The following is a 26,667-nucleotide window of genomic DNA, read 5'->3' as shown; positions in this document are numbered from 1 at the left end:
ATCCACCAAATCGGTCTACATAGTAGAGGGGGGAACAAAATAATCTAAAAATAGGTTGAAATATAAATAATTAATATATTTTTTTTTAACATAACTAGCATAACTAATAAATTCGTATACAAATTGTGTGATTTCTTTACTAAAATTCGTCCCTCCCCTCCCTTCGGGGGTGGGGGGTGATCGTCCCTTCCGCCCCCCCCCTGGTTCCGCCAGTGGACAGAGGTCTTTAAGGTCCAAAGTTACAGGCTCGGAAGCGGGTCCAAAGTTGTCTAGATCTGTCCGGGTCGTTGTGGTACAAATAGCTGGTACAGCAAAAGTTTCAGTCGCATGGCAGACTTCTATTATTTTTTTACTGCTTCTGTTCATCTGTGTGCTTCTTGTTAAGATCAGCACATGTTTTTAAAACTACCAGTACAGCCATAGTTATGAATGAGAAAAGTTGGTGGACAAAAAATGTTAGAATTCTCTCTCTCAAAGGTTCGATCTGGCCTTGCGCTTGATGCATCAGTTTGTCCATCTAATCATTCATCGAATCCTGAAAAGTACTTATTTGTCGCTTAGTTCTATTAACAGGTCCTGCATGGTGTTCAGCAGCTCGCCAACATCTGGATCTACCTCAAAGAACGTTCTTCTTTATTTCGACTATGTCTAAATCACAGACCTATATATCTATAATATAAACCATAAAGTAAGGCGTATGTATGTATGTATGTATGTATTTATTTAACCCGCATAGAAATCAAAACCGTTTGACCAATCTAGATAAAACGTGACAGAAATATTCCGTGGGTACTAACTGGAACAGTAACGTTTGTAAACTAGTTTTAGAACAAGCTAAAGACCTCAAAAAAAAAAAAAAGATGCATAAATCTATGAAAGTATTACTATTTCATGGATCTAGGTCATAGAACCATGTTTACATTAGACAAGATCGAAAGGATCTAGATCTAATGTTAAGATCTACACTTTGCAAAGATAGTTTTTTACTTTGACTCATTAAAATACAAAACATAGTCCACTGATTTAATCATTTAATAAAATTTTAACCTTCAAATTTGTACAAAATATTAGTCAAGCATGTTGACCACATAAATGAAGTAAATGTTATACAGATTTGGTTGAGCGGTAAAATAAAACAATGTTCATTCAGCTTGTTTACAACTGATAGTAAGCTTTCAAGTTTTGTCTGTGATATAAAGTATGATGTATTGTTATGGAAATTTTGTTCGAATTTCATTAAAAAAATTAAAATGTGTTTAGCCAAAATTTAAAATGAAATGTACATATATTATATACATATTAATTGTGAATAACACGTTCCAATATTTAGTCACTAACAATTTGCTTTTTCTAAATGTTAGTTATTTCAATTTTTATTTTTTTTTCACATTGGTGTCACTCCCCTAAAGGTGAGGACCCCACCCCACCCAACACCTAGTGACGCCACTGTCTCTATGGTAACTAACAGGAAATAGCTTTCAATCAAAGAGTTGCGTAAATATATAGTTATGTGATTAATAGCCCATTCTATTTAAAATCAGCAATATGGGATTTCTAAACTTTTCTATGACAGAAGAGCGACTTTCTAAGATTCATGGCGAATTCCCTAACAGCTTGAAAAAGAGTTACGTAGCCTACATAACGGTCAGATATAAATTTGTCTTTATTTTCACTTATAATATTTGAAATCAAGATCTAAAAAATACTTAAAGAATTTAAATGGGCACAAACATTAACAAATGTAAGGTTAATTAATGTAGTCTGATTACAAATAACAAACACTAAACTTTCAATACATATTGTACATCTTAAAAACACATGTTTACTCTAAAGTAAATCGAATTCGCTTCTGAAATGTATAAATACCACACACGGTCTAAACAATTGAATTAATAAAGGATGATGCATTAAGCGTTTCTACCGAACAGTTCATAGATTCTATATCTGTATAAGTATCATCAGAATCAGATTCAACTTGAAATGGTGTAACAAGGTTACTACTGTCCCCTTCATAAGACAATATAGAATCTTTAGAGCTCAGACTTCCAGAATTCAAATCTGAGCACAAATCTGCAGATGTTAATGATGTGACATCTTCCTCGTGATTCAAGTTCAAATGTGAGAATGGTGGGATCCAATAGTCTGAAGGATGATCAACGAATATTGAAAAGGAACTTAACTTAGGCCATGATCTACAGCTTGCTGAACAACTCCTACTGGATAGTGATTTCTGCTTGGATGCCTTGATGCGATCCAGTGCTAACGGAGACTGGAGATTTTCAAATTCATCATCGTCACTGCTACGTTGATTTCTTTTGAAACGTCGAACCATCTTAGAATTGTGATCAAAATAATCTAGACGATTGTCAAGTTTAAAAGGTGACATCATTTTTGTGATAGGACCATGAGGTGATATAATGTTTGAACCATAACCATCTTCTTGAAGAAATGTATTTAAAGGCAATGTTAATGTTGAAGGTCTTTTTAATAGTTTTGTAGTTCGAGGTAAAGTTTGGGACAAATAGGCGGGAGACAATTCAGATTCTTGACTGTGAGCAAGTAAACAGTCCTGCCAAGAGGTGAATTGATGTGAATTGTTTAGAGGAACTGTCAGCCAATTATCTGAGGAAAATTGATTTTTTATTAAATGTTTTAAATGTTGCATTTCTTGTTCTCCATAGTGATGTCTTTTTTTCAGATTTTCTGCTGAACTAGTTTCTTTAGAATAGGTTTTGTCAAAACTAATGGAAGAAACACCACTGATTTGATCCTGACAAGTTGAGTGACTAAACGAAATTGTTGAGTCCAGTGTTTGAGTACTTTGCATTGTTTCTGATCTAATAAAATCTGAGTTATCTTCTTGATCTACGAACCACTGATGGGAAAGCAGTTCTAGGGAAAAGTCAGGCGGCATTAATATTTCTTCTCCTGGACTGTCAATCAATTTATTCACCGAAAGTTTCTTATTCTTCCTGCAGTTGTGACACATTGGATGAAATAAATAGTAACAAAGCATATTACATTTATTTGTGACAATATAAACAATACTTGCAAAAATAAAAGCAGCCATCACCGTACATACAATTATAGAAGCAACATTGGACTCGTTCGCATCGTTTGGTATGTATTCAAAATAGACACAGTTACTTAGTTCATGCCCTTGACCCAGCACAGTGCAGGAATCTAATGGACTACTTGATATACACACAAAATAATGTTCATTCTTCTTTAAACCGTACAGTTGGATGGTGTTGTCTAGGTGACGCTGATGTAAGACTAAACATTGATCCGAAGTGTTTCCACTTTGTATTGATATTGCTAAGTCCGTGATGCTGAGGAACTGGACATGACTGTTTTCATCCCATTTTGGTTTCTCGGCAGAAAGCCAATGTTTTGCTTCAACATGGAATGTCACTAAGTCCTGCGTTAATTGCAATAGGGACAGGTGCAGTTTCAATTCACATTCGTAACCTGTCCACTGACCTTGACACTTACATGTGGCATTGGACACTTGGGTACCATTGATGAGCTTCACTTGACATGCATTTTTATTTTGACAATTAATCTGTTCACATGTTAATGGACGCACTGTAAAGATAGTTTAAAATAATGTAATATAATACAAATAATTTCATGACAATATATTAATATTGAATATTTTTGGTTAATGTCACCGGTGGAGAACACCTTAGCTTTATAAGACCAACTTCTGCCTCGACTTTTGTGTTGAGGACGAATTGTTTTCACTTTGTATTGATATACCTCACCCTAACCCTAACCCGGTGTGGTTTTTTGTGTGTGTTTTTTTTTTTTTTTGACGTGACGGGAAAAAACATACTACTGAAAATGGGCACATGAACTTTCACATTACGCCGTGTCGAAAGTCGACAGGGCCGTTACGGCGCTTTGAAACAGCCGTCTCATGTGACTGAATTCTAAGGGCCAACATGACGAGTTGGCTCACATGACTAAATGGATGTTTGTTTTCAGTTTATTTTGTGAGCTCTATACGTTCTTCTTTTCATTTTACCGTGAGAACAATTTGGAAAGCATGAACCCTAACCCTAACCACAGACCAATATATATTAAACCTAGAATGAAAAAGGAAACTAATTCTTATCCGATAATGGTCAGATCACCTAAATATACAGATTATTAGGTACGTAACTATTTTTCAAACTGTTAGGGAAGTCGCCCCAAATGTAAGAAAATCTTTTCTGTAGTTTGGTTTAGAAATAATGCAATATTATTTTGCGAATTTTAAACAGAATGAGCTATTATTAATATTAATCAAAGAACTATATATTTACGCAACTCTATGATATAAAGCCATATCGTGTTAGTTTCCATTGAGATTATGTTTCGAAAATCCTAGATCTAGATCGAAATAATTAAAGTATTGATTTTAATTATCTTATGATGTTAAATTGTATATTTAAATAGATTGATTATCTAGATCTTTCTAAAAATTGCAAAATTATAATTATGAGACGAGAGTGCTTTTATATTCGATGTTCTATTACATAGGTTAGGGTTGAAAGAAAAACTTGACTTCTTAGAACTACTTTTCAAAACAACGCCTTGTTTCAGCTTTATGAAGCTGTACAGGACATTCTTGTGTAGTGTTAGAGATCTCCATATTCAGTAAAATATATAAGGTCTGTGGCTAGCCTTAACGTTACCTAATCAAATAAGTTTATATTCATCTAAATCTACACTTCATTTCTAGGTCAAATTATTATTATTATCATTATTATTCAATTCTGATCTTTCTGGTTATCTACGTCTATAAATTAAGCCTTAAGTTTAAGTGGAAAGTTGAAATAAGTATTCAAATATATATCTTATTAGTATATAACTTGTAATTATTCCTATTTACTTACAGTTATCAAACGTAATACAAAAAAAAAAAGACATTCTCTCCCTTTTTTAGGCTTTTTCTTCTTTTTCTTACTGCAATGGCATAGTATCAAATAATCGAATTGAATTCTTGATATATTCAGGTTTAAACACACACATTGACATGTAATTGAAGTATTGTCATGCATAAGATACATTGTTAATTGGGATATTGATGTAAATGATGTTCAGTTGCAAGACAGAAATATAATTCTTTTTTTTTTAAAGCTGGGTCAGATGAGGCAGCGATCGCACGAAGGCTTATATGACAAGTTTCACTTAAAGCGAAATGTGTCTACTATGCCGATGATTGTGCCCTATTAGCTCACAACGAACATGATCTCTTTTTGGTTTATCTATAAACCTCAGGAAAACAGAAGTCATGTTCCAGAAGTCACCCAACGATCACCGTAAATGGACACCCCTTTAACGTGGTATACCAAATCTAGGAAGCGTATTGTCAAATGACTCATCGCTTTCAAGGGAAGTTGATAGCCTTCCGGCCAGCCAGGGCCAGTAGTGCATTTTGGATGCCTTCAGGCGAGAGATTGGTGGAATAAATTGCAAACCAAGCAGTGGTTCTCTCGACCTTTCTATATGGATATGAGATATGGGTACTATACAGAAAGCAACTAAGACTACTTGAACGCTTTCACCAAAGATGCTTGCGCTCCATCTTGGACACATGGTGGCAAGACCGCAATACAAACAACGATGTCTTTATGGTATGGAAAGTATAGAGGGACTTCTTATAGTCCGACAGATACGCTGGGCAGGGCACGTATTCCGTATAGGGGACGAACGTATGCCTAAAGCAGTCCTTTTTGGTGAGTTGAAAGTTGGTCGATGAAACAGAGGTGCCTCATAGAAACGTTTTGAAGAGCAGCTTAAGCACCAACTTGCTTCAACTTACTACCCAGTCCGCATCCATGGCACCGTTCCCCAGCAAGGGGTCATACGGGTGGTGATGGCCCTTCCACAGAGCTCAATACATTATAAGTCTCCCCTCGTGGGCTCGGCCTGCGGCCTCGCATTATAAAAATTATAAAAGGGGTACACATGGTCAAAAGTTTTGGAAACTCTGTTCTAGTTTATGGGGTCTTCAGACAGAGGGGTCGGTAGAAGAGCGCATTCCTTATCCTGACCACGGGATAAAATCCTTTCCAGGGTCAAAGGTTCATAAAAGGGATTTATCTCGAACCTTTTTGGAGATCTCGAAGATAGGATAAGAACAAACTGTAATAATAAATGGCTTTAAATCAACACCAATAGCAATAAACTCAGGTGTACCTTAAGGAGCACTCTTAGACCCACAATTTACATAAATGATTTAACAAATTGCATTAGTTAAGGAGCTAGTTAAGTCAGATAATTTGCAGACGATTGTATAATTTATAGAACAATAAAAAAAAACCAATGATACTTAATGATGTGAACTAAACTAAATTTAAAAGATAAACTAAAACAAAGTTTCAACTAAAATAAAGTTTCAACTAAAATAAAGTTTCAACTAAAATAAAGTAGTTCAACTAAAAGTTTATCATGAATTTCAAAATATGATTCAATGATAGTGATGAAATAGATGCTATCTTACTAGATTTTTCCAAGGCTTTTGGCAAAGTTCCCCACCATAATTTGCTTAAAAAATTAAAATATTTGGCATTGATGGTCCATTGCATCAGTGGATTAAAGATTTTCTGATTGGGAGAGAACAAACTGTAATAATAAATGGCTCTAAATCAACACCAGTAACAGTAAACTCAGGTGTACCTCAAGGAACAGTCTTGGGTTCACTACTATTTTTAATTTACATAAATGATTTACCAAATTGCATTACTTCAGGAACAAAAGTTAGATTATTTGCAGACGATTGCATAATATATAAAACAATAAAAACAACAAGACACAGATATTTTACAAAGAGAATTAGATGAATTACAGAAATGGGAATCAAATTGGAGCATGTCTTTCCACCCAGAAAAATGTCAGTTGTTAAGAGTAAAAAAAAAAAACTAAAACAAAATTCAAACTTAATTCCACTTATCTTATTCACGGTAAACCAGTAACACAGACTAAAAATGCAAAATACCTAGGTGTTATAACAAATGAAAAACTGTCATGGAATCCACATATTGATGAAACTATCAAAAAATCAAACAAAGCATTAGAGTTTATTAAAATAAATTTCTATAAATCAAATAAGAACATAAAACTAAAATGTTATTTAACCTTGGTTAGGCCAATAATAGAATATGCATCCTAAGTTTGGGACCCCTCAACTCAAGAAAACATTAAGAAACTGGAACAGACACAAAATAGAGCAGTGAGATTCATAACAAACGAATATTCACATTTGACTTTAGTAAAATCACTAAATTTAGACAACCTTCAGGATAGTAGACTTGAAAAAGTAAAGTAGCAATTATACATAAAATACTGAACCATTATCTTCAAATACAAAGAACAATTTAATAAAATACTCAGAAAGACACAAAGATAAAGGCACATCCCTCGTTCTATATGCTAGGAAAAATGTGTACAAATGCTCCTTCTTCCCTAGTGCTATTAGAGCACGGAATGGGTTGCCTGAGCTAGCCAGGAAATTTAGGTCATTGGTTAATATGCATGACTAAATGCATGACGCGTACGACGTAATCATTTTTTTTTTTTGAAGTAAAGTCTGTATTATATAAGATAAGATAAGATATGGTTAAACTAAATTAAAAAAAAATTAATAATACTCATGGGCGTAGCCAGGGGAGGGTTTTTGGGTTCACCCCCCCCCCCCCGAAATGAAATCCCCCCCCTGCGGGAATTCAGTGACTGATTTTTTACTTTCATTTTGTTTAATATCAGGTGACCGAGCCTCGCTCGGATGAATAATTTGTTAAGGAAGGATATATGCCCGAAGTCATTTTGAGAATATTTTTGTACCAGGTGGCCGAACCTCGCTCTCTTAAATATATACCCGAAGTCATTTTGGGAATATTCTTGTAATTACGAAAATGAACGATCGGATAAAGACTACTAATCTGAGGAGTTGTTTTAGTATTCTGTTAGTTCTAATTGTAGGCCTAATTGTACATGTCGATTAAATTTAAAGTCTTTTAAGTCCTCCTACAGTCTAGACAAACTACAGCTCACGTCCGTCTTATAGTTTTACAATCCATCTTTTGCGTAAAACTATTGTAGGCCTACTATTATTGGCTTGGAAGAAAGTCTTCGCAGTGTTACTTCTCTACGTTATAGGGTAAAACATGCACTTAGTGACAAAGTAAAATGGCGAATTTTTTCTTATTAGACTTAAATCATGGCATTAGTTTTCTAAAGAAACGTTTCCGTGGGGCACCTCTGTTACGCCAAACAATATGCTCGTTACCCATACGGGATACGTGCCCTGCCCAGCCTGACTGTTGGACTATAGGAAGTTCATACCGGCTTTTGCCATCCATCTATCCTAGTGGTGCTATGGCCTGCTTTTACATATCCATCCATTCAGATCTCTCCTGGCCCTAACTCAAAGCTTTTTACCGAGGTTTATAGTTAAATCAAAAGAGGCTGCAGTGTACGCAAATTCGTTGACCGCTAGATGGATATCATGTTTAGTGTGAGCAAGTAAGGCGTAGAGAAGTTGTGTTATGACCATTTCCTTTGTTTTGGTACAGGACAGTAGACACCGAAGCATGAACACATGGTAATAATTCACCAGCAAAATAATAATAATAATAAGGCTTGTCTTAGAGTCCGAAAATTAATGAGGATTGCAGCTGTGACCTACATATCTTGCCACATCCAGGGCAAGCATAACCATTGTCCGCGGTGCTCGATTAAGATTTTCTTTTAGCGTCTGCGTCTGTCCTCGGCAGCAAATTTTCTTTTGGTCTCAAATGTGTATCCGCGGCCTTTGTATAGAGGGAATTCTTTAAGTCCGACAGTTACGCTGGACAGAGCAGTATCCTGTATGGGAGACGAATCTCAGACGAACGCATGCCAAAGGCAGTCTTTTTTGGTCAGCTGGAGGTCACCAGCAAAATAAACAACAAAGTAAAAGGTATCTACACCGCTCTACACAATTAAAGTGTAAACAACTTATTAAGCACTTAAAACACTATAACTAATCATATATCGGCACATTTAATTTCATTACTTTTCTTTCATGGTTCTATAATAAATCAATCTACAGTAAGATGGTGCGCAAATGTTTAATTAGGTCTATTGATCTTTTAGAACTCGTTCTTGTTTGCAACGAAATATTTTAGTATACTGCGGTAAGCCTAGTGACGTAAGCAGCGTTTTTCCCGTTTACGTCATGGAAAATTTTCATTCATAAAACATTCTAGCCAAAATTAATTTTTCGATAATGAGGCATTTTCAAACCGATATAACGGTCGACCTCGAGTTTTCCCGATGTGGCCAATGAGTTGAGAATTTTTTTCTCACTAATATGCACATACCTTAAAATTTTAAAGAAAATCGTTAGAGCCGTTTTTGAAATAAAATTTATATATATATATATATATATATATATATATAAATAATATCAGGTGACCGAGCCTCGCTCGGGTGAATAATTTGTTAAGGAAGGATATATACCCGAAGTCATTTTGGGAATATTGTTGTAATTACGAAAATGAACGATCGGGTAAAGACTATCAATCCGAAGAGTTTTTTTTCGTTCTGTCAGTTCTCAATGTAAATGTACATGGCGTTTAGAATAGAAAGTCCCCCCAACAATACGCCTATAGAAAACCACAGCTCACGTCTTAACGTTTTACATTGCTTCTTTCGGGTAAAACTATTGGTCTGTTATAGGCTTGGAATAAAGTCTTTGCAGTGTAACTTCTAAAATGGTTACTTTCTGACATTTAATATTGCAATTAATATATTCATTATGGCTCTAAGACATGGACACTTTACAGAAAACAACTAAGAATTCTTGAGTGCTTTCACAAAAGATGCTTGCGCTCCATCATGGACATACGGTGGCAGGACCGCACTACAAACAGCGATGTCCTTGCCAACGCCGGTATGGACAGTATAGAGGGACTTATTATGGTCCGACAGTTGCACTGGGTATGGCACGTATCCCGTATTGGAGACGAACGTATGCCAAAGGCAGTCTTTTTTTGGTGAGCTAAAAAATGGTAAACGTAACAGAGGCGCCCCACGGAAACGCTTCAAATACCAACTTAGGCGTCAACTTTCCTTGGCTGACATAGAAGAAAGCACCTGGTTGTATGCGGCCTCCGAACGAGACAGCTGGAGGTCACTTACGAAGGCCGCGGTGATACACATTTGAGACCAAAAGAAAATCTGCTGCCGAGGACAAACGCAGACGGCGAAAAGAAAATCTAAATCGACCACCTGCGGACAATGGTTATGCTTGCCCTGGATGTGGCAAAATATGTAGGTCACAGCTGGGGCTGCGCAGCCACGGGAAATACTGCATTTCTCACTAATATTATGGCTTTAGTAAGAATCACCAAAGGATGCAAAATCTCTACGTTATAGTGTAAAACGTGCACCTAGTAACAAAGTAAAATCGCGCATTTCTTTTCTAAGAGACTTAAAAACATCACATTAGTATTGTAAAGAAGCGTTATTGTGAGACATCTCTGCTACTCCGACAACCTTTCAGCTTACTAAAAAAAAGATTGTCAAAATATGTTCGTCCCCCATGCGGAATAAGTGCCACGCAAAGCGTGACTGTCGGATTTTAAGATTTTAAGATGTCTATGTGCGGTGATCTTTGGGCTGAGTATGTTTTATTGGGTGACTTCTGGAACATTCTTTACTGAGGTTTACTTGTTAACCGTTGACCGCGAGCTGGATATCATCAGGGCCATCCTTAGGCCTATGCTGCCGCAGTGGGCCCTGAAGGTTCATAAGCCCCGCGCTAATTCTAGGTGTAAATTATTAAATTAAACCATTATAATTTATAATAGAGTTCCCGTGGTCTCCTTGTTTTCAAGGAGCTCCTGGAAATCTGAAACTCATAAGAAAAAGACAAAATTGTCATTTTGGGGTGTCAATCAATATGGTAAACGCCAGTCCTACGCGTGATATATAAAAACGGCATCGTCAGCTTTCATTTAATAAAAATGTAATGCAAATACGAATTTACTTTCTAATACAAAGTTTTATTTTCACTTATCCCTACCCTTACTGGTCCGCGCGCAATCCATTTCACATAGGGCCCCGCAAATATTAGGGCCGGCCCTGGTTGTGCAAGTAAGGCATAGATAAGCTGTGTTATGACAATTTCCTATGTTTTGGTATTGTACAGTAGACTTCGAAGCTTAAACACATTGCAATAATTCACCAGCAAAATAATAACAAAGTAAAAGCTACCTACAGGTGTACGGAATTAAAGTGTAAACAATTTATAAATCCTTTAAAACACAATAACTAATTATACATTAAGATATTTAATTTCATTATTTTTCTTCCATAGTTTCATAATGGATCAATGTACAATAAGATGGTGCGCAAATGTTTAATTACGCCAATTGAATCATTAAAACTTTTTCTTGTTTGCGAAGAAATGTCTTAGTGTACTGCTGTGAGCCTAGTGACGTAAGCGGTGTCACGTTTTTTTCCCATTGACGTCATATAGAAAATTTCATTCATAAAACATTCTAGCCAAAATTAATTTTTCGATAATGAGGCATTTTCAAACCAATATAACGGTCGACCTCGAGTTTTCCCGATGTGGCCAATGAGTTGAGAATTTTTTTCTCACTATTATGCACATACCGTGAACTTTTAAAGAAAATCGTTAGAGCCGTTTTCGAAATAAAATTTATATATATATATAAATATAAATATATATACATACATACATACATACATACATACAAGAATTGCTCGCTTAAGAGTATAGGATATATACATACATACAAGAATTGCTCGCTTAAGAGTATAGGATTTTAGGTGAGATTTTAATACTAAATCATCACTTACCACAGCATAGCCGAGGGGGTTTTGAGTTTAAAAAAAACCCTATCAGGAGGTTTTGAGATAAAAAAAAAACTCTACCAGGGGGGGTTTTGAGTTTAAAACCCCCCACCAGGGGTTTTGCAGTTAAATCCCCCTCTTCTATAAACAAAACTAAAAAAAATGCAAACGACAATCCCCAAATTTCAAGAAAACAGCTAGGAAAGATTTTGACTTTAAAACTTACTCCAAAAAATTACGATAGACCCCCTCTCAATATAAAAAAAGCAAATCACACACTCAAAATTCTATGAGCGTAGCCAAAGGGGTTTTGAGTTTAACCCCCCCCCCTCTCCAGTTGGGGTTTGAAGCTAAAAAGTACCTCTTCAATATAAAAAAAAGCAAATTACACACTATAAAATCTATGAGCGTAGCCAAAAGGGTTTTGAGTTTAAAACCCCCTGCCAGCAGGGTTTGAAGTTGAAAAATACCTCTTGAATATTAAAAAAAAAAAGCAAATTACGCACTCAAAATGCTATGAGCGTAGCCAAAGGGGGATTGGAGTTTTAATCCTCCTTCAGAGGGTTTCGATGCTAAAAAATACCTCTTCTATATAAAAAAAACAAGGTTACAAAGACAGTTTGTGTGGAAACACAAACTCAAAATCGGCCCCCGAAGTGGTCCACACAGGCAGGCTTCAATATTTTCAGAAAGAACCTCCGATGAAATTATATCAAAGACAAATGAGAGATAAGAATGGAGAAAGAAGGTTGACAGATCTTATGTAGTGCCCCAACGGTCCAGCACATCAAAGGATAGGTGCAAGTGAATGCAAAGTTAGATGTGAACCTGGCCTAACTAGTTCCCCTTTCAGACCTTGTGGTCTATAGGGCAGATGATGTAAAGTTCATCTGCTTTTGTGGCCTACGGTTAACGAGGGTGTCATGTAGCCAGCACAACGACCAACCGCCTTTACTTTTCCCCAACTAATGTCAGGTCTGGGTGGACTCAGAGGCGCCCAAGGATTCCGAAGTTGAAAATCCCAGTCTTCACCAGGATTCGAACCCGGGACCCCGGTTCGGAAGCCAGGCGCATTACCGCTCAGCTACCGCGCCTCTCCTAAAGTCCTATAATTGATGTAATTGTTTTGAAAAGACTCAATCTCTTATTCGAGTTCTCAGAAAATAAATTATACAGTGTAGTCACTGCTAGGAATATAATTTAAGAAAATGCAGTTTACAAAATTACTATTCGTTTTAAATTAGGTCTAACTTATAATGCATACTACTTAGCTTTTTCTCGTTAAAAAGCTGCATGCATAAGTGATTTTAAAAATTAAATTTTTCTCTTTCAGAAAAAAAAAGTAGCCGTCGCATCAGAACTTTGAATGGTCTAAAATATTGTGATGTTGGATTTTCAATATCTTTTCTACTTTACGAGATCTAAATGGGACAGACGGACAGACATTTCGCACAAAACTAATAGCGTCTTTTCCCCTTTCGGGGGCCGCTAAAAATTACACACCAAAATTTTCTGAGCGTAGCTAAGCTAATGAGGGGTTTGGAGTTTAAATCCCCCTCCTACAGATGGCTTTTTTTTTAAAGTTTAAAACCCCTCCACATGGTTTTGAGTTTAAAATTCCACTACAGAGCGTTTTGAGTTGAAAACCTCTCTTCAATATTATTTTAAAGCAAACTACAGTCACCAAATTCTATGACCGCAGCTAAATGGGGTTTTGAATTGAACAAAAAAAACTCCATAGATTTTTTAGTTTAAAACCCCCAACAGATGATTTTTTACGATAAAACTTCCTTTTTCGATATAAAATCTAAAGCAAAATAGTCACCAAATTCCAAGATTGTAGTCAAGAGAAGTTACACATGTCTACCAGTGGCTGGGCTCCATTAATAAAGTGCAATGAAATTGAAAAGTACTAAATGTGGCTCTACAAAGATGGCTAAGACGGATTTTAGAAGTCAGTTATAGAGATCGGGTCTAAATCAAGGAAAACCTTCGCCGAAGTTGGAGTCGACCCCTTAGTAAGGTTGTGACAGAGCGTCGCCTTAGGTTTGTGGGACAGATTCTCCGACAAAAAGAATTACACATAATAAGAGTTGCGATGACATCCTAGTACAACTTGGCACTACACTTTCATGGAGGTCCTCCGAGCAGGTGGGAAGAGGCTTCAGACATTGCCAGTGACAGATTTTTGTGGAAACAGCTTGCCAGCTAATGCGCCGAACGGCGCTGGAGGGTTTAAGTCAGTAAGAATAGCACATTAGGTTTTTGAAATAAAACTTTTAAATAGCAAAATAATGCACTGTAGGTACCTCAGAAAATGCATTTAGTTGGCTTTCAATACCAGAAATAGTGCTAGGGGAGCTCTCAGCGCTCCCCCAGACCCCTTGCTAGCAAGGGCGAGAATTCTACAATTTTTTCACTAAATCCAGGAAGAACCTATTCAAGGGCACAATAAACTCTCTTCCAAAAGAATGAAGGGTCAGAATGTAATAGAGATTAATTATGTACATACACACACACACATCCATCCATACAAACGCGGGGGGGGGGGGAAATCCCCACAACCCCACCCCCCGAAAAAAAATCCTGGCTACGCCCATGTACTACTACTTTCAAGTGCAGATATTGACTCCCATAACTTCTACCAGCATCTTACTTTACCCTCTTCAAAGGCAAACAAAATCGTTGTTAGTTGCATCATTATTTTGATAATCATAGTTGTTGATATCACATGACCAGAATCGAGGATTGTGCGTTTCAACAGCTACAATGTTGAAAAGTTTTAGAAATTTTAATTTAACTTTAGAGTTGGTAACTTTACAAAATTTATTCAACTACGATTTTAACTAAATTATTTTTTTTCTAGTTAAACATCGGCCTTAATTTGTTTTTTTAGTTAAATTAAGTTTCCAACTTTTTAGTTCACTTTTGCCCATCACTAAATGATACTGTAATTAGACAAAAAGAATTATGACGAAAATGTGACAAGAAAGGAAGCATCTAGGTCGCAGACGAAAAGAAAAGTCTGCAATACAAGTGGACAACGTCAAATAGTGTCCATGTGTTTCCTTTCGAATAGTTAGTGTGTGTGTGATCAAAAGAAAACAAACTATGTACCAACTAACCTGCTTGTGTGTATGTTGTTGACAACCCAAAGAGTGTCCAGAGTATCAGAATCAGTAAATCTTGGTTGATAGCATGCATGAAGAAGACACAATCAGAATCAGTAAATCTTGGTTGATAGCATGCATGAAGAAGACACAATCAGAATCAGTAAATCTTGGTTGATAGCACGCATGAAGAAGACACATTCAAGATGGTTGATTTAATTTTCAATCCAGTTCGGCCAAGCTGGGTCTAAGTGTGAGATTTAGACAAGAAACAAAGTTTACTTCCAAGTGTTTTAAGTTTCTATGCAAACATTCTCTTCTAATTATTATCCTTATTCTTTACTTTACCTAAATAATTTTGTAAATACTTTGTTCCGCAGAGCTAACGTCTTTTTGTCGCAGGCCTACTAAAAATCTGAGTTTGTTTGTTCCTTATATGCTAGCATTACCCAATGGCTATACCCGCTGATTTGTTTCTAGTCTATATAATGTTAATTTCTTTTTTTTTTTGACCGAAAACCTCTCCTTTTGCACTTCCAATAAAATAGCCACATTTAAACGCCCCCCCCCCCCCCCAATATACTTTTAGCTTATGAATTTTAGCATCTTTTCTTTCCTTCTTCACTCAAGCCTCTCTTCCCTTCTGTAGTAATTAAAATAGGATGACGAGTAGAAGTTAGCGATAATCAGGACTTTCTGTAGTGACGTGACGGTAGATTAAAAATATTACATTAGGAGACAGAACTAACGGAAGACTCTACTTTGATACTGCTTAGAGCAAGACGTGTTTTCATCACCAAAGACTAAGCGACATCGGACTAAGCCCAATAGTAAAGTATTGGAAGTTTTAAGCAAGCAGTATCCTTCAATTTGTTGTACTGGTAATGTTTGATGAGTGTTTGTATAATAACTCAATTGAATACAATTAGAACTCGCAAGAACACATTCAACTTCTTCGTCAACATTATCATTGTCAACATTTGGCAACCCCGACGAAGATCGACGCTAACCGATGCTAGAAAGAACCTGCTCAACGCTAGAAAGATCAACGTATTGGGCGTATTAAGTTTCTGTTATTTGATCTAATGGAAGCTGTCTGCAGTTAGGCGCTTTGTCTACTGCAGATAAACCAAACGGAGGTAGCACTCAAATAAATAAATCACATAACACAGGCGAAAGGCCAGCATTAGAAGTTAGTCGACGCAGATACTGAATGTCGATTAAGAAGTTAAGTTTAATAATAACAAAGGGAACCGTCGAGTGTCGTCAAGCTAAATCTCTACGTTCATAAAAGCTAAAGCCGTCAAGAATAATCTTTAGCATCGGTTGATATTTCGATATTCAGGACACTTGTTTACTAAGCCAGTATATCGGTTGATAATTCGATATTCAGGACACTTGTTTACTAAGCCAGTATATCGGTTGATATTTCGATATTTAGGACACTTGTTTACTAAGCCAGTACATCGGTTGATATTTCGATATTCAGGACACTTGTTTACTAAGCCAGTACTTCGGTTGATATTTCGATATTCAGGACACTTGTTTACTAAGCCAGTACTTCGGTTGATATTTACCCCACTGCCTGAGCATCGTGTCTTCAACCTGATTGGTTGTATTTTTAGTTGATCTCTCTCAAGACTTGTACCAGTCTCATTGTAGACTATTGAACTATTTAGCAAACTTGAAGCTAAAAGTCCGCATCAACGTATTCGTTGCAGAGGAACCAGAGTATGGAACCGTTCAAACCGTATCGTTTGTTAGCGGAAGCCAGAGCAGCACACCGACCTACCTAAGAAGCAGTGGCGGGACATGCGAAGAGAACCTGACCGAAAGTACTGCCTATGTTAAGTTGGCGCCAATAATTTATGGCCACGAAATGGGTATGCCCCATTGATAAAAATATTATGTGTTTAGATTGTCTCGTTTCATTTGTATTTAAGTCCGACATTTTATTTTTTCATAGGTCACGTGACGTTATTTTTAAAACTCTCTTGTGACTTCCTCTTTAAAAAGTCTCATCTGTGTTAGCATCTAGAATAATCTAGATATAGATTTATTTTTGTGTGCTTATTAAATGTTTATGAGTATCTATTTTAATTCATTATTGACTAAGATATATCTTTTAAGTAGATAAGGTAAGCCACGTTTTTAATCTAATGGATTCTAAGATTATTTTCAAACACTAACAAGTTGTTGTGTTCATGAGAGTTTCAGTTTGTAGCAGTATAGACCATTATAGTAGATGATACAAAATCTAGATATGTTTTTATTCTAAACACAGTTGGGTCTTTTGTAAAGATATAGATCTTTTGTGTACTGATTTATCAGTGTGGACATTGTATTTTAGATGTGCATTGTAAACTCAGTCTAAAAAGGGTATTGTATTTTGTCAGTAGCTTGCTTGAGTTATATTATAATATAAATGCGGCCATTTTATTGCAAGTGCACATGCCGCCAAAAGGAGAGGTTTTGCCTGGTCGTGCGATTTACGCGCTGGACTGTCGTTCGGATTTACCGATGGTCCCGGGTTCAAACCCTGCCCGCTCCTTTCCCCCGTCGTCCTGCTGGAGGTTTGGACTAGGAAGTAAATTATCATCAACTCTGAAGAAACATCCGAAATATGTAAAAACATTTTACAAAACATTTTAAAACAAAATTAATACCTACTTGGTTTAGCAAATTGAAATTTCGACTAGTAAAACTAGATCAAGATCTAGTAATGGCAATCATAAACGGCTAACAGTTGAAAAGTTATTGCGCCATATTATAAATAAGAGAGTATTGTGAATGTTATATTATCACTTAACATTTAATTACAAACACAGATGTTTAAAATACAACTTCATTATATTACTATGATCAAGAAGACAAACAGAAGACTGCCAACACGCTATCACAATAACAGGGAGAAAAACACGTGAACACACTGGAGCAAGGGAGACTACATATGGAAAACAAACAAAAGAAACCCACACCCACCCTCCTCAGTCTGGAGTGCAATATACACAAATATATATCTAAACATAAATACACATATAAGGGTAACATCCTCCGGTGTTTGAGGTCAGTCATATATATAGTCACTAGTTTTGACCTATTTGGCCACTTGGCCAGACCTAGTTCTATATGATGTCAACCAATAATATTATCTTGTGTATGGTTCGGTATTAATGGAGCCCTGCCACTGGTAAAAATGTGTAACCTCTCTTGAATACGCTCTTGAAATTAAGTGACTGTAGTTTGCTTTAGATTTTATATCGAAAAGAGAAGTTTTATCGTCAAAATCATCTGTTGGGGGTTTTCCACCTCAAAATTCTCTGTAGGGGGATTTAAACTCAAAACCATCTGGTGGGCTTTAAACTTTTTAAAAAAAGCCATCTGTAGAAGAGGGGTTTAAACTCAAAACCCCCGATTGGATTGGCTACGCTCAAATAATTTTAGTGTGTAATTTGCTTTTTTTATATTGAAGAGGTATTTTTAGCATCAAACCCCTCTGAATGGGGGTTTAAGCTCAAACCCCCTTTTGGCAACGCTCATAGCATTTTGAGTGCTTAATTTGCTTTTTTCTAACACTGAAGATGTATTTTTTAGCCTCAAACCCCCCTGGCGGGGGGTTTAAACTCAAAACCCCTTTGGCTACGCTTAAAGATTTTAGAGTAAGTAATTTGCTTTTATTTATATTAAAGAGGTACTTTTTAGCTTCAAACTCCACTTAAGGGGAGTTTAAACTCAAAACCCCTTTGACTACACTCCTAACATTTTGAGTGTATAATTTGCTTTGTTTTTTATTATTAAAGAGGTATTTTTTACCTTCAAACCCCGCTGAAGTAGGATTTAAACTCAAACTGAGTCAAAACCCATTTAGCTACGCTCATAACATTTTGAGTGCGTAATTAGCTTTTTTTTTATGTTGAAGGGGGGTTTATCGTAAATTTTAGAGTGGGGTTTAAAATCAAAATGTTCCTTAACTGTGCTCTTGGAATTAGGGGATTTTCGTTTGCATTTTTTTTTTGTTTTATAGAAGAGGGAGAGTTAACTGCAAAAACCCCAGGTAGGGGGTTTAAAACTCAAAACCCTCTGGTAGGGGTTTTTAAACTCGAACCCCCCTGGTAGGGGGTTTTAAACTCAAAACCCCCTGGTAGGGGGGTTTAAACTCAAAACCCCTTTGGTTGTGCTGGGGCAAGTGATGGTTTAGTATTAAAATCTCACCTAAAATAAACAAAATCAAAGCAAAAAATCAGTCACTAAATTCCGATTCACCCCCCCTCCGGTGGGGGGGGGGGAAGATTTCATTTCGGGGGGGGGGGGGGGAAGGGGGGGGTTGAACCCCAACCCCCCCCCCCCCTGGCTACGCCCATGATGAATACACACTATTTTGGGGGGAAAAAATTTTACTTTTAGATTTCCTTTTTTTTTTAGGGCATCACAAGAAGCTACCGTACTAATACTTTTTTTGTAAACAGCACGCTGGACATTGCACACACGGTGACATACCGATCAAATGTCAGAAAATTTAAGCAGGCTTGGTAAGATGGAAAACTTATATAGGTACCAAACTTTGAATTTAAAAAAAAATGTCTCGGGAAGTAAATGCTATAACTAAAGTATAGAAGAAACAAATGGAAGGACATCTTGCAAACCAAACCATATTGACGTTGAGTCTTGCTTGAGATGTTGGAAATGTTATTTAAGTAAGATTTGTTTAAGGGGCTGGCAATGTTATCTAAGTTGGAGTCAGTCATTAAAGTAGGTTCAAATACAGCGACCCAGCGTGAGTTGTTGTTTTTTTTGCGTTTTGTTTTTATTTTTGGCATTTTTAGATGCACAAACGCATTCCGTCCTTCAAAGACATGTAAAAGTAAGTCAAATAAAATAAGTGCGTTGACGGGGAGGAGTGGGAGTGACAATGGAGGGGCTACGTCACCGTTAGTGTATCAGATTATCTACATGTTTAGCCAAACATCTTGCAGTATGTCTGTTTTTGTCAGCAGAAGACGTCAAAAAAGCTCTGGGAAATTCGACCATTTTAGCGAGTATATCGGTTAAATCGGCTTTGTGAATTAATATCAAAACGATTAATATTTTTTTACTTAGGAATTTATAACCCTAACTCCATGGCAACTACAACAGACTTTTTGTCCCAAGTTCTTTTGGCGTCTTCTTACTAAGCCTGGTTCAATGTTCAATCTGATCAGTTCATGTTATCTCCGGCGTGCAAATAAAATTCTTATGTACATTGCAGCCATTATGTCTTTGATAATAATATTTTATGTGATTTACTAAAACTCATTCGGGAGTTGTTGTTTTTTGAAATGTATTTACTAATGTTTTCATTATTTCATTTGTCGTTACAAACCAAACAGTATCCTCTGTAATAACTTGATCAATTGCAATCGACAACGAAATTTTAAAATAGAATCGACAATCTTTTTTGTCGTATAACCATCACTTAGTTCAGGGGTCGGCAACCTGCGGCTCGCGAGCCAAATGCGGATTTTAGGGTGTTAGACTGCCGCAAATCCTATTTATTTTATCGAAAAAAAATCGTTATGATTCGATTAACGAGTATTAGGCACTGATTCTATCTCTCAGCCACTTGTACTCGCTTTTCAGCGCACCCCTCCCCCATGTCTTGAAATGTAACATATTTGCAGGTGGAAGATCTTCAAATTTCTTCCGCCTTATCACTTGATATGGATGAGTCTTGCGGCATAAAAGACACGGCAAAAGTTGGCTTTTTTGCCAGATTGATATGTCTTACCAAGTTCCAAAAGAAAAACTTCTAGGATTGCTACCGCTCTCGTGACAAACTTGAGGAAAAGATACGGCTAATGGCGTGTGAAAAGACAATATAATCGATATAAATAAATCGTTTCAATAGCAACTGATGGAGCCAGAGGTATGGCAGGAAATAAATAAAGGGGCAAGTACGATTCTTTGGCGCAAAATAAACCCTCAAATGTTTACGTTTCACTGCATAATAAGAAGCGCTTTGCGTCCAAACATTTCGGCAGAAATATTTCCATCATGGATTTGGTAATCAAGATTTTGAACAGCTTCTTGCCAAAAGCACTCTACCATCGTCAGTTTCAAGAATTCTGAACGAAATGTAGACATCGTATTCCATCCTCCTTCTTTACAATAAAGTGCGATGGCTTTCTAAAGGTAAGGTGCTGAAACGTTTTAATTTGTGCTGGAATGAATTTAATGCATTCCTAAATGATAAAGCCATTAATCACCCCGAATTAGAGCAAGCATTTTACTTTATGGTGTATATAGCAGTGACATTAAATGAGCTGAATCTAAAACTGCAAGGAAAGGGATACCCAGTCTATGTTTTGGTAGAAGAATTCGTTTTTTTTTAATTTATTATTTTTGCAGAAATTATTCAGATCGGTCTAATAGTACCGAAATCCACATCTAACCATTTGGAATTGATACTGGATCTCTAGACATGCTATTGATCGATTTAAAAAGTAAAGATTTGTGTAGCGTTTAGTATACAGAGTTCAAAATCAGGTTGGAAGGGTTGAAGGTCTAGAAATGCATGTAACGCAACAAAGGTGTACAGCTGTAAAAGAAATGCCGCGAGATTAGGCACTTATATTCGACGCATAGAATAGTCTTCCAGATTCCTACAGTCAGAAGAAAAAGTTGGCATTTGGAAGGCTGACTATGGTCGGATCCGTATATTCGTGCGAGCAAGCGTTCTCTTGCATGAATATAATTAAAAGTAAAGAAGCCAACCAACAAATAAAAATTTTGAGTCGTGTTTGAAACTAAAAACAAGCTATGAGCCAAATTTATCTAAACTTTCTAAACCATGCAAAGCCATATTTACCATCGAATTTGTTTGCTCAAATATTTGTTATTGAAGTACAAGTTATTGTTGTACATAAATGTTTTTTATAGTTTAAATTTTTACTTAAATTATAGTTAATTATCTGTTACGTGCCAGCATAGCGTGAATATGGAATGGTGCGAATACGTGTTGAAAGGGTTAGAGGGAGAGGAGAATCCAAGATGGAATCATGTAAACTATGTTACTATTGATATGTTATTAATGATTTTCCCAACAGTTTGTTTTACATAATTAAGAGTCTAATGAGCTCGTAACATTATCTAATATATATATATATATATATATATATTATAGTTATATATAATCTAATTTGTTGTGTAAAACACTATTTGTACAAAGATAAATAGATATTTTTTTCAAAAAACTTTATTATAATTAATGCGAGTAGTATTTATTGTTGGGAAGAAAAAAATGTTTGTGGCTCTTTCAAAACGTTGGAATTTTGTAAATTGTAATTTTTGGTTCTTCCGACTCAGAAGGTTGCCGACCCCTGACTTAGTTCAATGTTCAACAAAAACACACACACACATACACACAAAAGGAGGAGATTTTATGTTAACGGCAAAGTGCGAAATCCAGCATTCTATAGGATTGCCTGTTGCCTGACCAAAAGCGTGAAATGTTGATTTAAAGTATTTTATTGATAATATAAAGTTCTTGGAATAATATTTCTATTTGCCAGTAATCTAAAGAATTTAGTTCTGTTGTTTAAAGTGTGGAGTTTGTTATGCTGTATACAACTTTATAGTGCTAGGTCATTTTATTTTATAAAAATGATGTTTTGTGTTGTATGAAAGGGGAAAAAAAAAATGTGACCACTTACAAGTCGTATTTGTATTGATCACATATTCTTTTTAGAAAATCAAACAGTTTTGTTAGGACGTGGAGAAAACATGTTCATTTCTCATGTCAAACAAAGGTGAAGTGCTATTCGTTTTGAATCTGAATTATGGACACAGATTTCGACAATAACAATAGAGCTAGTATCCCTGCACAATAATGTTACTCGTCTTGACGCTGAACTTTATAATTAACTCTGTGGGCGATGTTAGAAAAAAAAGTAATGATGTTTAATAGATGGTTTCTCATTTTAGGTCTTGACTTTAACTCTCATCTTAAAAAATAAGAATAACATTATCCAGTAAAACAACGTTTTTCCTACTCAGTACACTAAGTACTATTGTTGGGCATGGAGTTCTACCCATCTTTTGTTTTACCTGAATGATATATGAGAATAAAAAGTCATTTTGTCTGAGCAATTTTACAGCCTCTGGTGTACTTTTTAAAAAAAATTTAAATACTTTGTAAGCCTAGTTTTTCAAGTTCTGTCTGTCTGGTTCTTATTTTCTGTCCTCCTTTGTAAGACTTTGTCTCTTTATTGTTTTCTAATGGGTTTGAACGTGTTTCGTAAGCCTTACACACAGCGTACAAACAGAGCATAGTGTAGACGAGCTATTTGCTTTAGTGACACATTTTTAATTACCTTTAAAGTACATAGATTAAGACACCTGATTGAAATTAATCCATTAACTAATGTCGTTTAAAGATAAAACTAAAGATAAGACTAAATAATGCACTATAATGAAAAGACTCAAGATGAAAGAATGTTAACTCACTGTAGCTGTAACATCACCACGTCGTACTAGCGAACACGATACTGTCAGAATAGTGTGTGACTCAGTGACTATTGATTTCTGTTACAGCTTTGTCTTGGACGAATGTGTGTCACGCAGCCACGGTGAGACCGTCCTACCATTGTGTTAGACTAGCATGCCCATGAGAGAGATGGAGTTCGTACGGGCAATTCATCTCTACATTTCTTATCTTTGACAATTAGTTTTACAATTGTGTGATAATATACCAAGGTGCAGCTCATGGGCGTAGCCAGGGTAGGGGGGGGGTTGAACCCCAACCCCCCCCCCCCCCCGAAATGAAATCCCCCCCCACCGGAGGGGGGTGTCTGAGTTTAGTGACTGATCTTTTGCTTTAATTTTGTTTATTTTAGGTGAAATTTTAATACTAAACCATCACTTGCCCTAGCACAGCCAAGGGGATTTTGAGTTTAAAAACCCCTACCAGGGGGTTTTGAGTTGGAAACTACCTACCAGGGGGTTTAGAGGGGTTTTGAGCTTGAAACCCCTACCAAGGAGTTTTGAGTTTAAAACCCCTTATCAGGGGGTTTTGAGTTTGGAAACCCCTACCAGGGGGCTTTAAGTTTAAAACCCCCTACCAGGGGTTTTGAGTTTGAAACCCCCTACCATTGTTTTTAAGTTTAAAACCCTCTACCAGGGGTTTTTGAATTTGAAACCCCCTACAAAGGGATTTTGCATTTAAATCCCCCTCTTCTATAAAACAAAACAAAAATGCAAACTACAATCCCAAAATTCCAAGAGCACACCTAAGAAAGATTTTGATTTTAAACCCCTTTCCAAAATTTACGATAAACCCCTCTTCAACATACAAAAGCAAATTACACACTCAAAATTGTATGAGCGTAGCCAAAGGGGTTTTGAGTTTAAACGCCTCTTCAGCTGGGTTTGAAGCTAAAAATACCTCATCAATATAAAAAAAAAAGCAAATTACACACTCAAAATTGTATGAGCGTAGCCAAAGGGGTTTTGAGTTTAAACCCCTCTTCAGATGGGTTTGAAGCTAAAAAATAAATCTTCAAAATAAAAAAAAATCAAATTTCTCCATTAAAAATGCTATGAGCGTAGCCAAGCCAATGGGGTTTTTGAGTTTCAACCTCTCTCCTCCTGATGGCTTTTTTAAAGTTTAAAACCCCTCAAGATAGTTTTGATTTTAAAATCCCCCTACAGAGCGTTTTAATGTTGAAATCCTCTCTCTTCAATATTATTTCTAAAGCAAACTACAGTCACCAAATTCTATGACCGTAGCTAAATGTGGATGATTTTGAAAATAAAACTTCCCTTTTCGATATAACATCTAAAGCAAAATAGTCATCTAATTCCAAAATCGTAGTCAAGAGAAGTTACACATGTCTACCAGTGGCTGGGCTCCATTAGTAAAGTGCAATGAAATTGAAAAGCACTAAATGTGGCTCTACAAAGATGGCTAAGACGGATTTTAGAAGTCAGTTATAGAGATCGGGTCTAAATCAAGGAAAACCTTCGCCGAAGTTGGAGTCGACCCCTTAGTAAGGTTGTGACAGAGCGTCGCCTTAGGTTTGTGGGACAGATTCTCCGACAAAAAGAATTACACATAATAAGAGTTGCGATGACATCCTAGTACAACTTGGCACTACACTTTCATGGAGGTCCTCAGAGCAGGTGGGAAGAGGCTTCAGACATTGCCAGTGACAGATTTTTTTGGAAACAGCTTGCCAGCAAATGCGCCGAACGGCACGGGAGGGTCTAAGTCAGTAAGAATAGCACATTAGGTTTTTGAAATAAAACTTTTTAATAGCAAAATAATGCACTGTAGGTACCTCAGAATATGCATTTAGTTGGCTTTCAATACCAGAAATAGTGCTTGGCGGCGGGGCTCCGCACCGCGATGGGGGAGGCTCTAAGTGCTCAGTGCTCCCCCAGACCTCTTGCTGACAGGGACGAGGAGTCTATAATTTTTTCACTAACTCCAGGAAGAACCTATTCTTGGGCACAATAAACGAATGAAGGGTCAGAATGTAATAGAGATGAATTATGTACACACACACATTTATACAAACTTATATGTATATATATATAATTTTTTTGCGGCGGATCCCCCCCGAAACCCCCCCCCCCCGAAAAAAATCCTGGCTACGCCCATGTTGCAGCTACTATGTGCTTGAACGAGAGTTTTGTAATGTTCTATTTTTTTTTTTTTTGTATTTCTAGTCTGCTCAAAACTGTAAATAACGTGCTTACACTTTGACAAGAGGAACTAAGAACAACTCTCTCTCTATATATATATATTAACAGCCAGTCCAAAATATATATTTCTAAAAGTTAACTATTCTCTGGTTCTTCCACTTGCCGTGGATGACAACTTTAAAAAAAATGTAACCTGTTATTTGGTCTACGAAAAAGGGAGAGAAAATGGGTATGTAGAATTCACAGACCAGAAGTGAGTGTTTTTGGGTGGGCGATTATTTTATTATTTTGATATTAGTAAGAAAGAAAAAAAAAAGTGTCCATGGAAATAAACAATATATGGCCTGTGTGAGTAAAGCTTCAGTGACCTTTGACCTACGACAACTAAGATATTTTCACGATTCAAACCGCAGCGGTTTAATTTAAAAAAAAAATAATTCTTTTTCGCAATTTCGACCCAATATATTTTGATGAAGCCGAAATAAAAGTAGAAGACAATGGATGCGCCCAGATGAGTCACTGGCTTTGGCTACGTCTTGAGATGGGGCACAATCTGGAGTGATTGATTGAGCCAATTCTGGAGCGGCAGAGTTTGCCACAATTCGTGCATGTATATGCATCTGTCCTAGGGCTAACTGACAGGGCAGATTTCGTTTTCTTTCTCTTGGCTGACGCAGCTTCGTTTGTTTTGCATTCGGCGAAGCTCGTACCAGAACGTACCGTCTGTCTTCATGCTGTCCAGTCTTGGGCTATCTCCTCCCACATAGTTTGGTCGATGCCCGTGGCTCTCATGTCTCGCTTGCAGTCATCTCTGTAGGTTAGTCTTGGGCGGCCCCTGGGTCTGACTCCCTTTGCAAGCTCAGCGTATTGGATGTCTTTAGGATTCTACCATTTGGCATGAGAGTGACATGACCAAGCCAGCGTAGTCTTCTCTGTTGAAGGAGAGCATAGATGCTGTGCATATTGGCCCATTTTAAAATGTCCTGGTTGGTGAGACGATCACTCCGAATGGTCTAATTCG

At 36.7% G+C, this 26,667-nt stretch overlaps 1 protein-coding gene across 4 annotated transcripts; it reads right to left on the bottom strand.

The window, feature by feature from the left end:
- Positions 1 to 1,013: 1,013 nt before the first annotated feature.
- Positions 1,014 to 23,613, bottom strand: LOC106053323 (uncharacterized). 4 transcript variants are annotated; one of them, XM_013208860.2, is made up of 3 exons: positions 23,448 to 23,613; positions 14,982 to 15,213; positions 1,014 to 3,588 (listed from the first exon to the last, which is right to left on the bottom strand). In XM_013208860.2, exons 2-3 carry the CDS (start codon positions 15,058 to 15,060, stop codon positions 1,877 to 1,879), a joined length of 1,791 nt encoding a protein of 596 aa, XP_013064314.2. In that variant the 5' UTR covers positions 15,061 to 15,213; positions 23,448 to 23,613; the 3' UTR covers positions 1,014 to 1,876. The 4 variants fall into 4 exon arrangements, with proteins under 4 accessions (XP_013064314.2, XP_055896119.1, XP_013064313.2 ...); XM_056040144.1 differs by lacking the exon at positions 23,448 to 23,613 and adding an exon at positions 23,315 to 23,447; XM_013208859.2 differs by lacking the exon at positions 23,448 to 23,613 and adding an exon at positions 17,637 to 17,869.
- Positions 23,614 to 26,667: the final 3,054 nt, after the last annotated feature.

Source organism: Biomphalaria glabrata, chromosome 9, assembly GCF_947242115.1.
Source record: "Biomphalaria glabrata chromosome 9, xgBioGlab47.1, whole genome shotgun sequence".
NCBI lineage: Eukaryota > Metazoa > Mollusca > Gastropoda > Planorbidae > Biomphalaria > Biomphalaria glabrata.
Note: the sequence above shows the minus strand (reverse complement) of the source record. Positions and strands in the feature narration are given on the sequence as shown.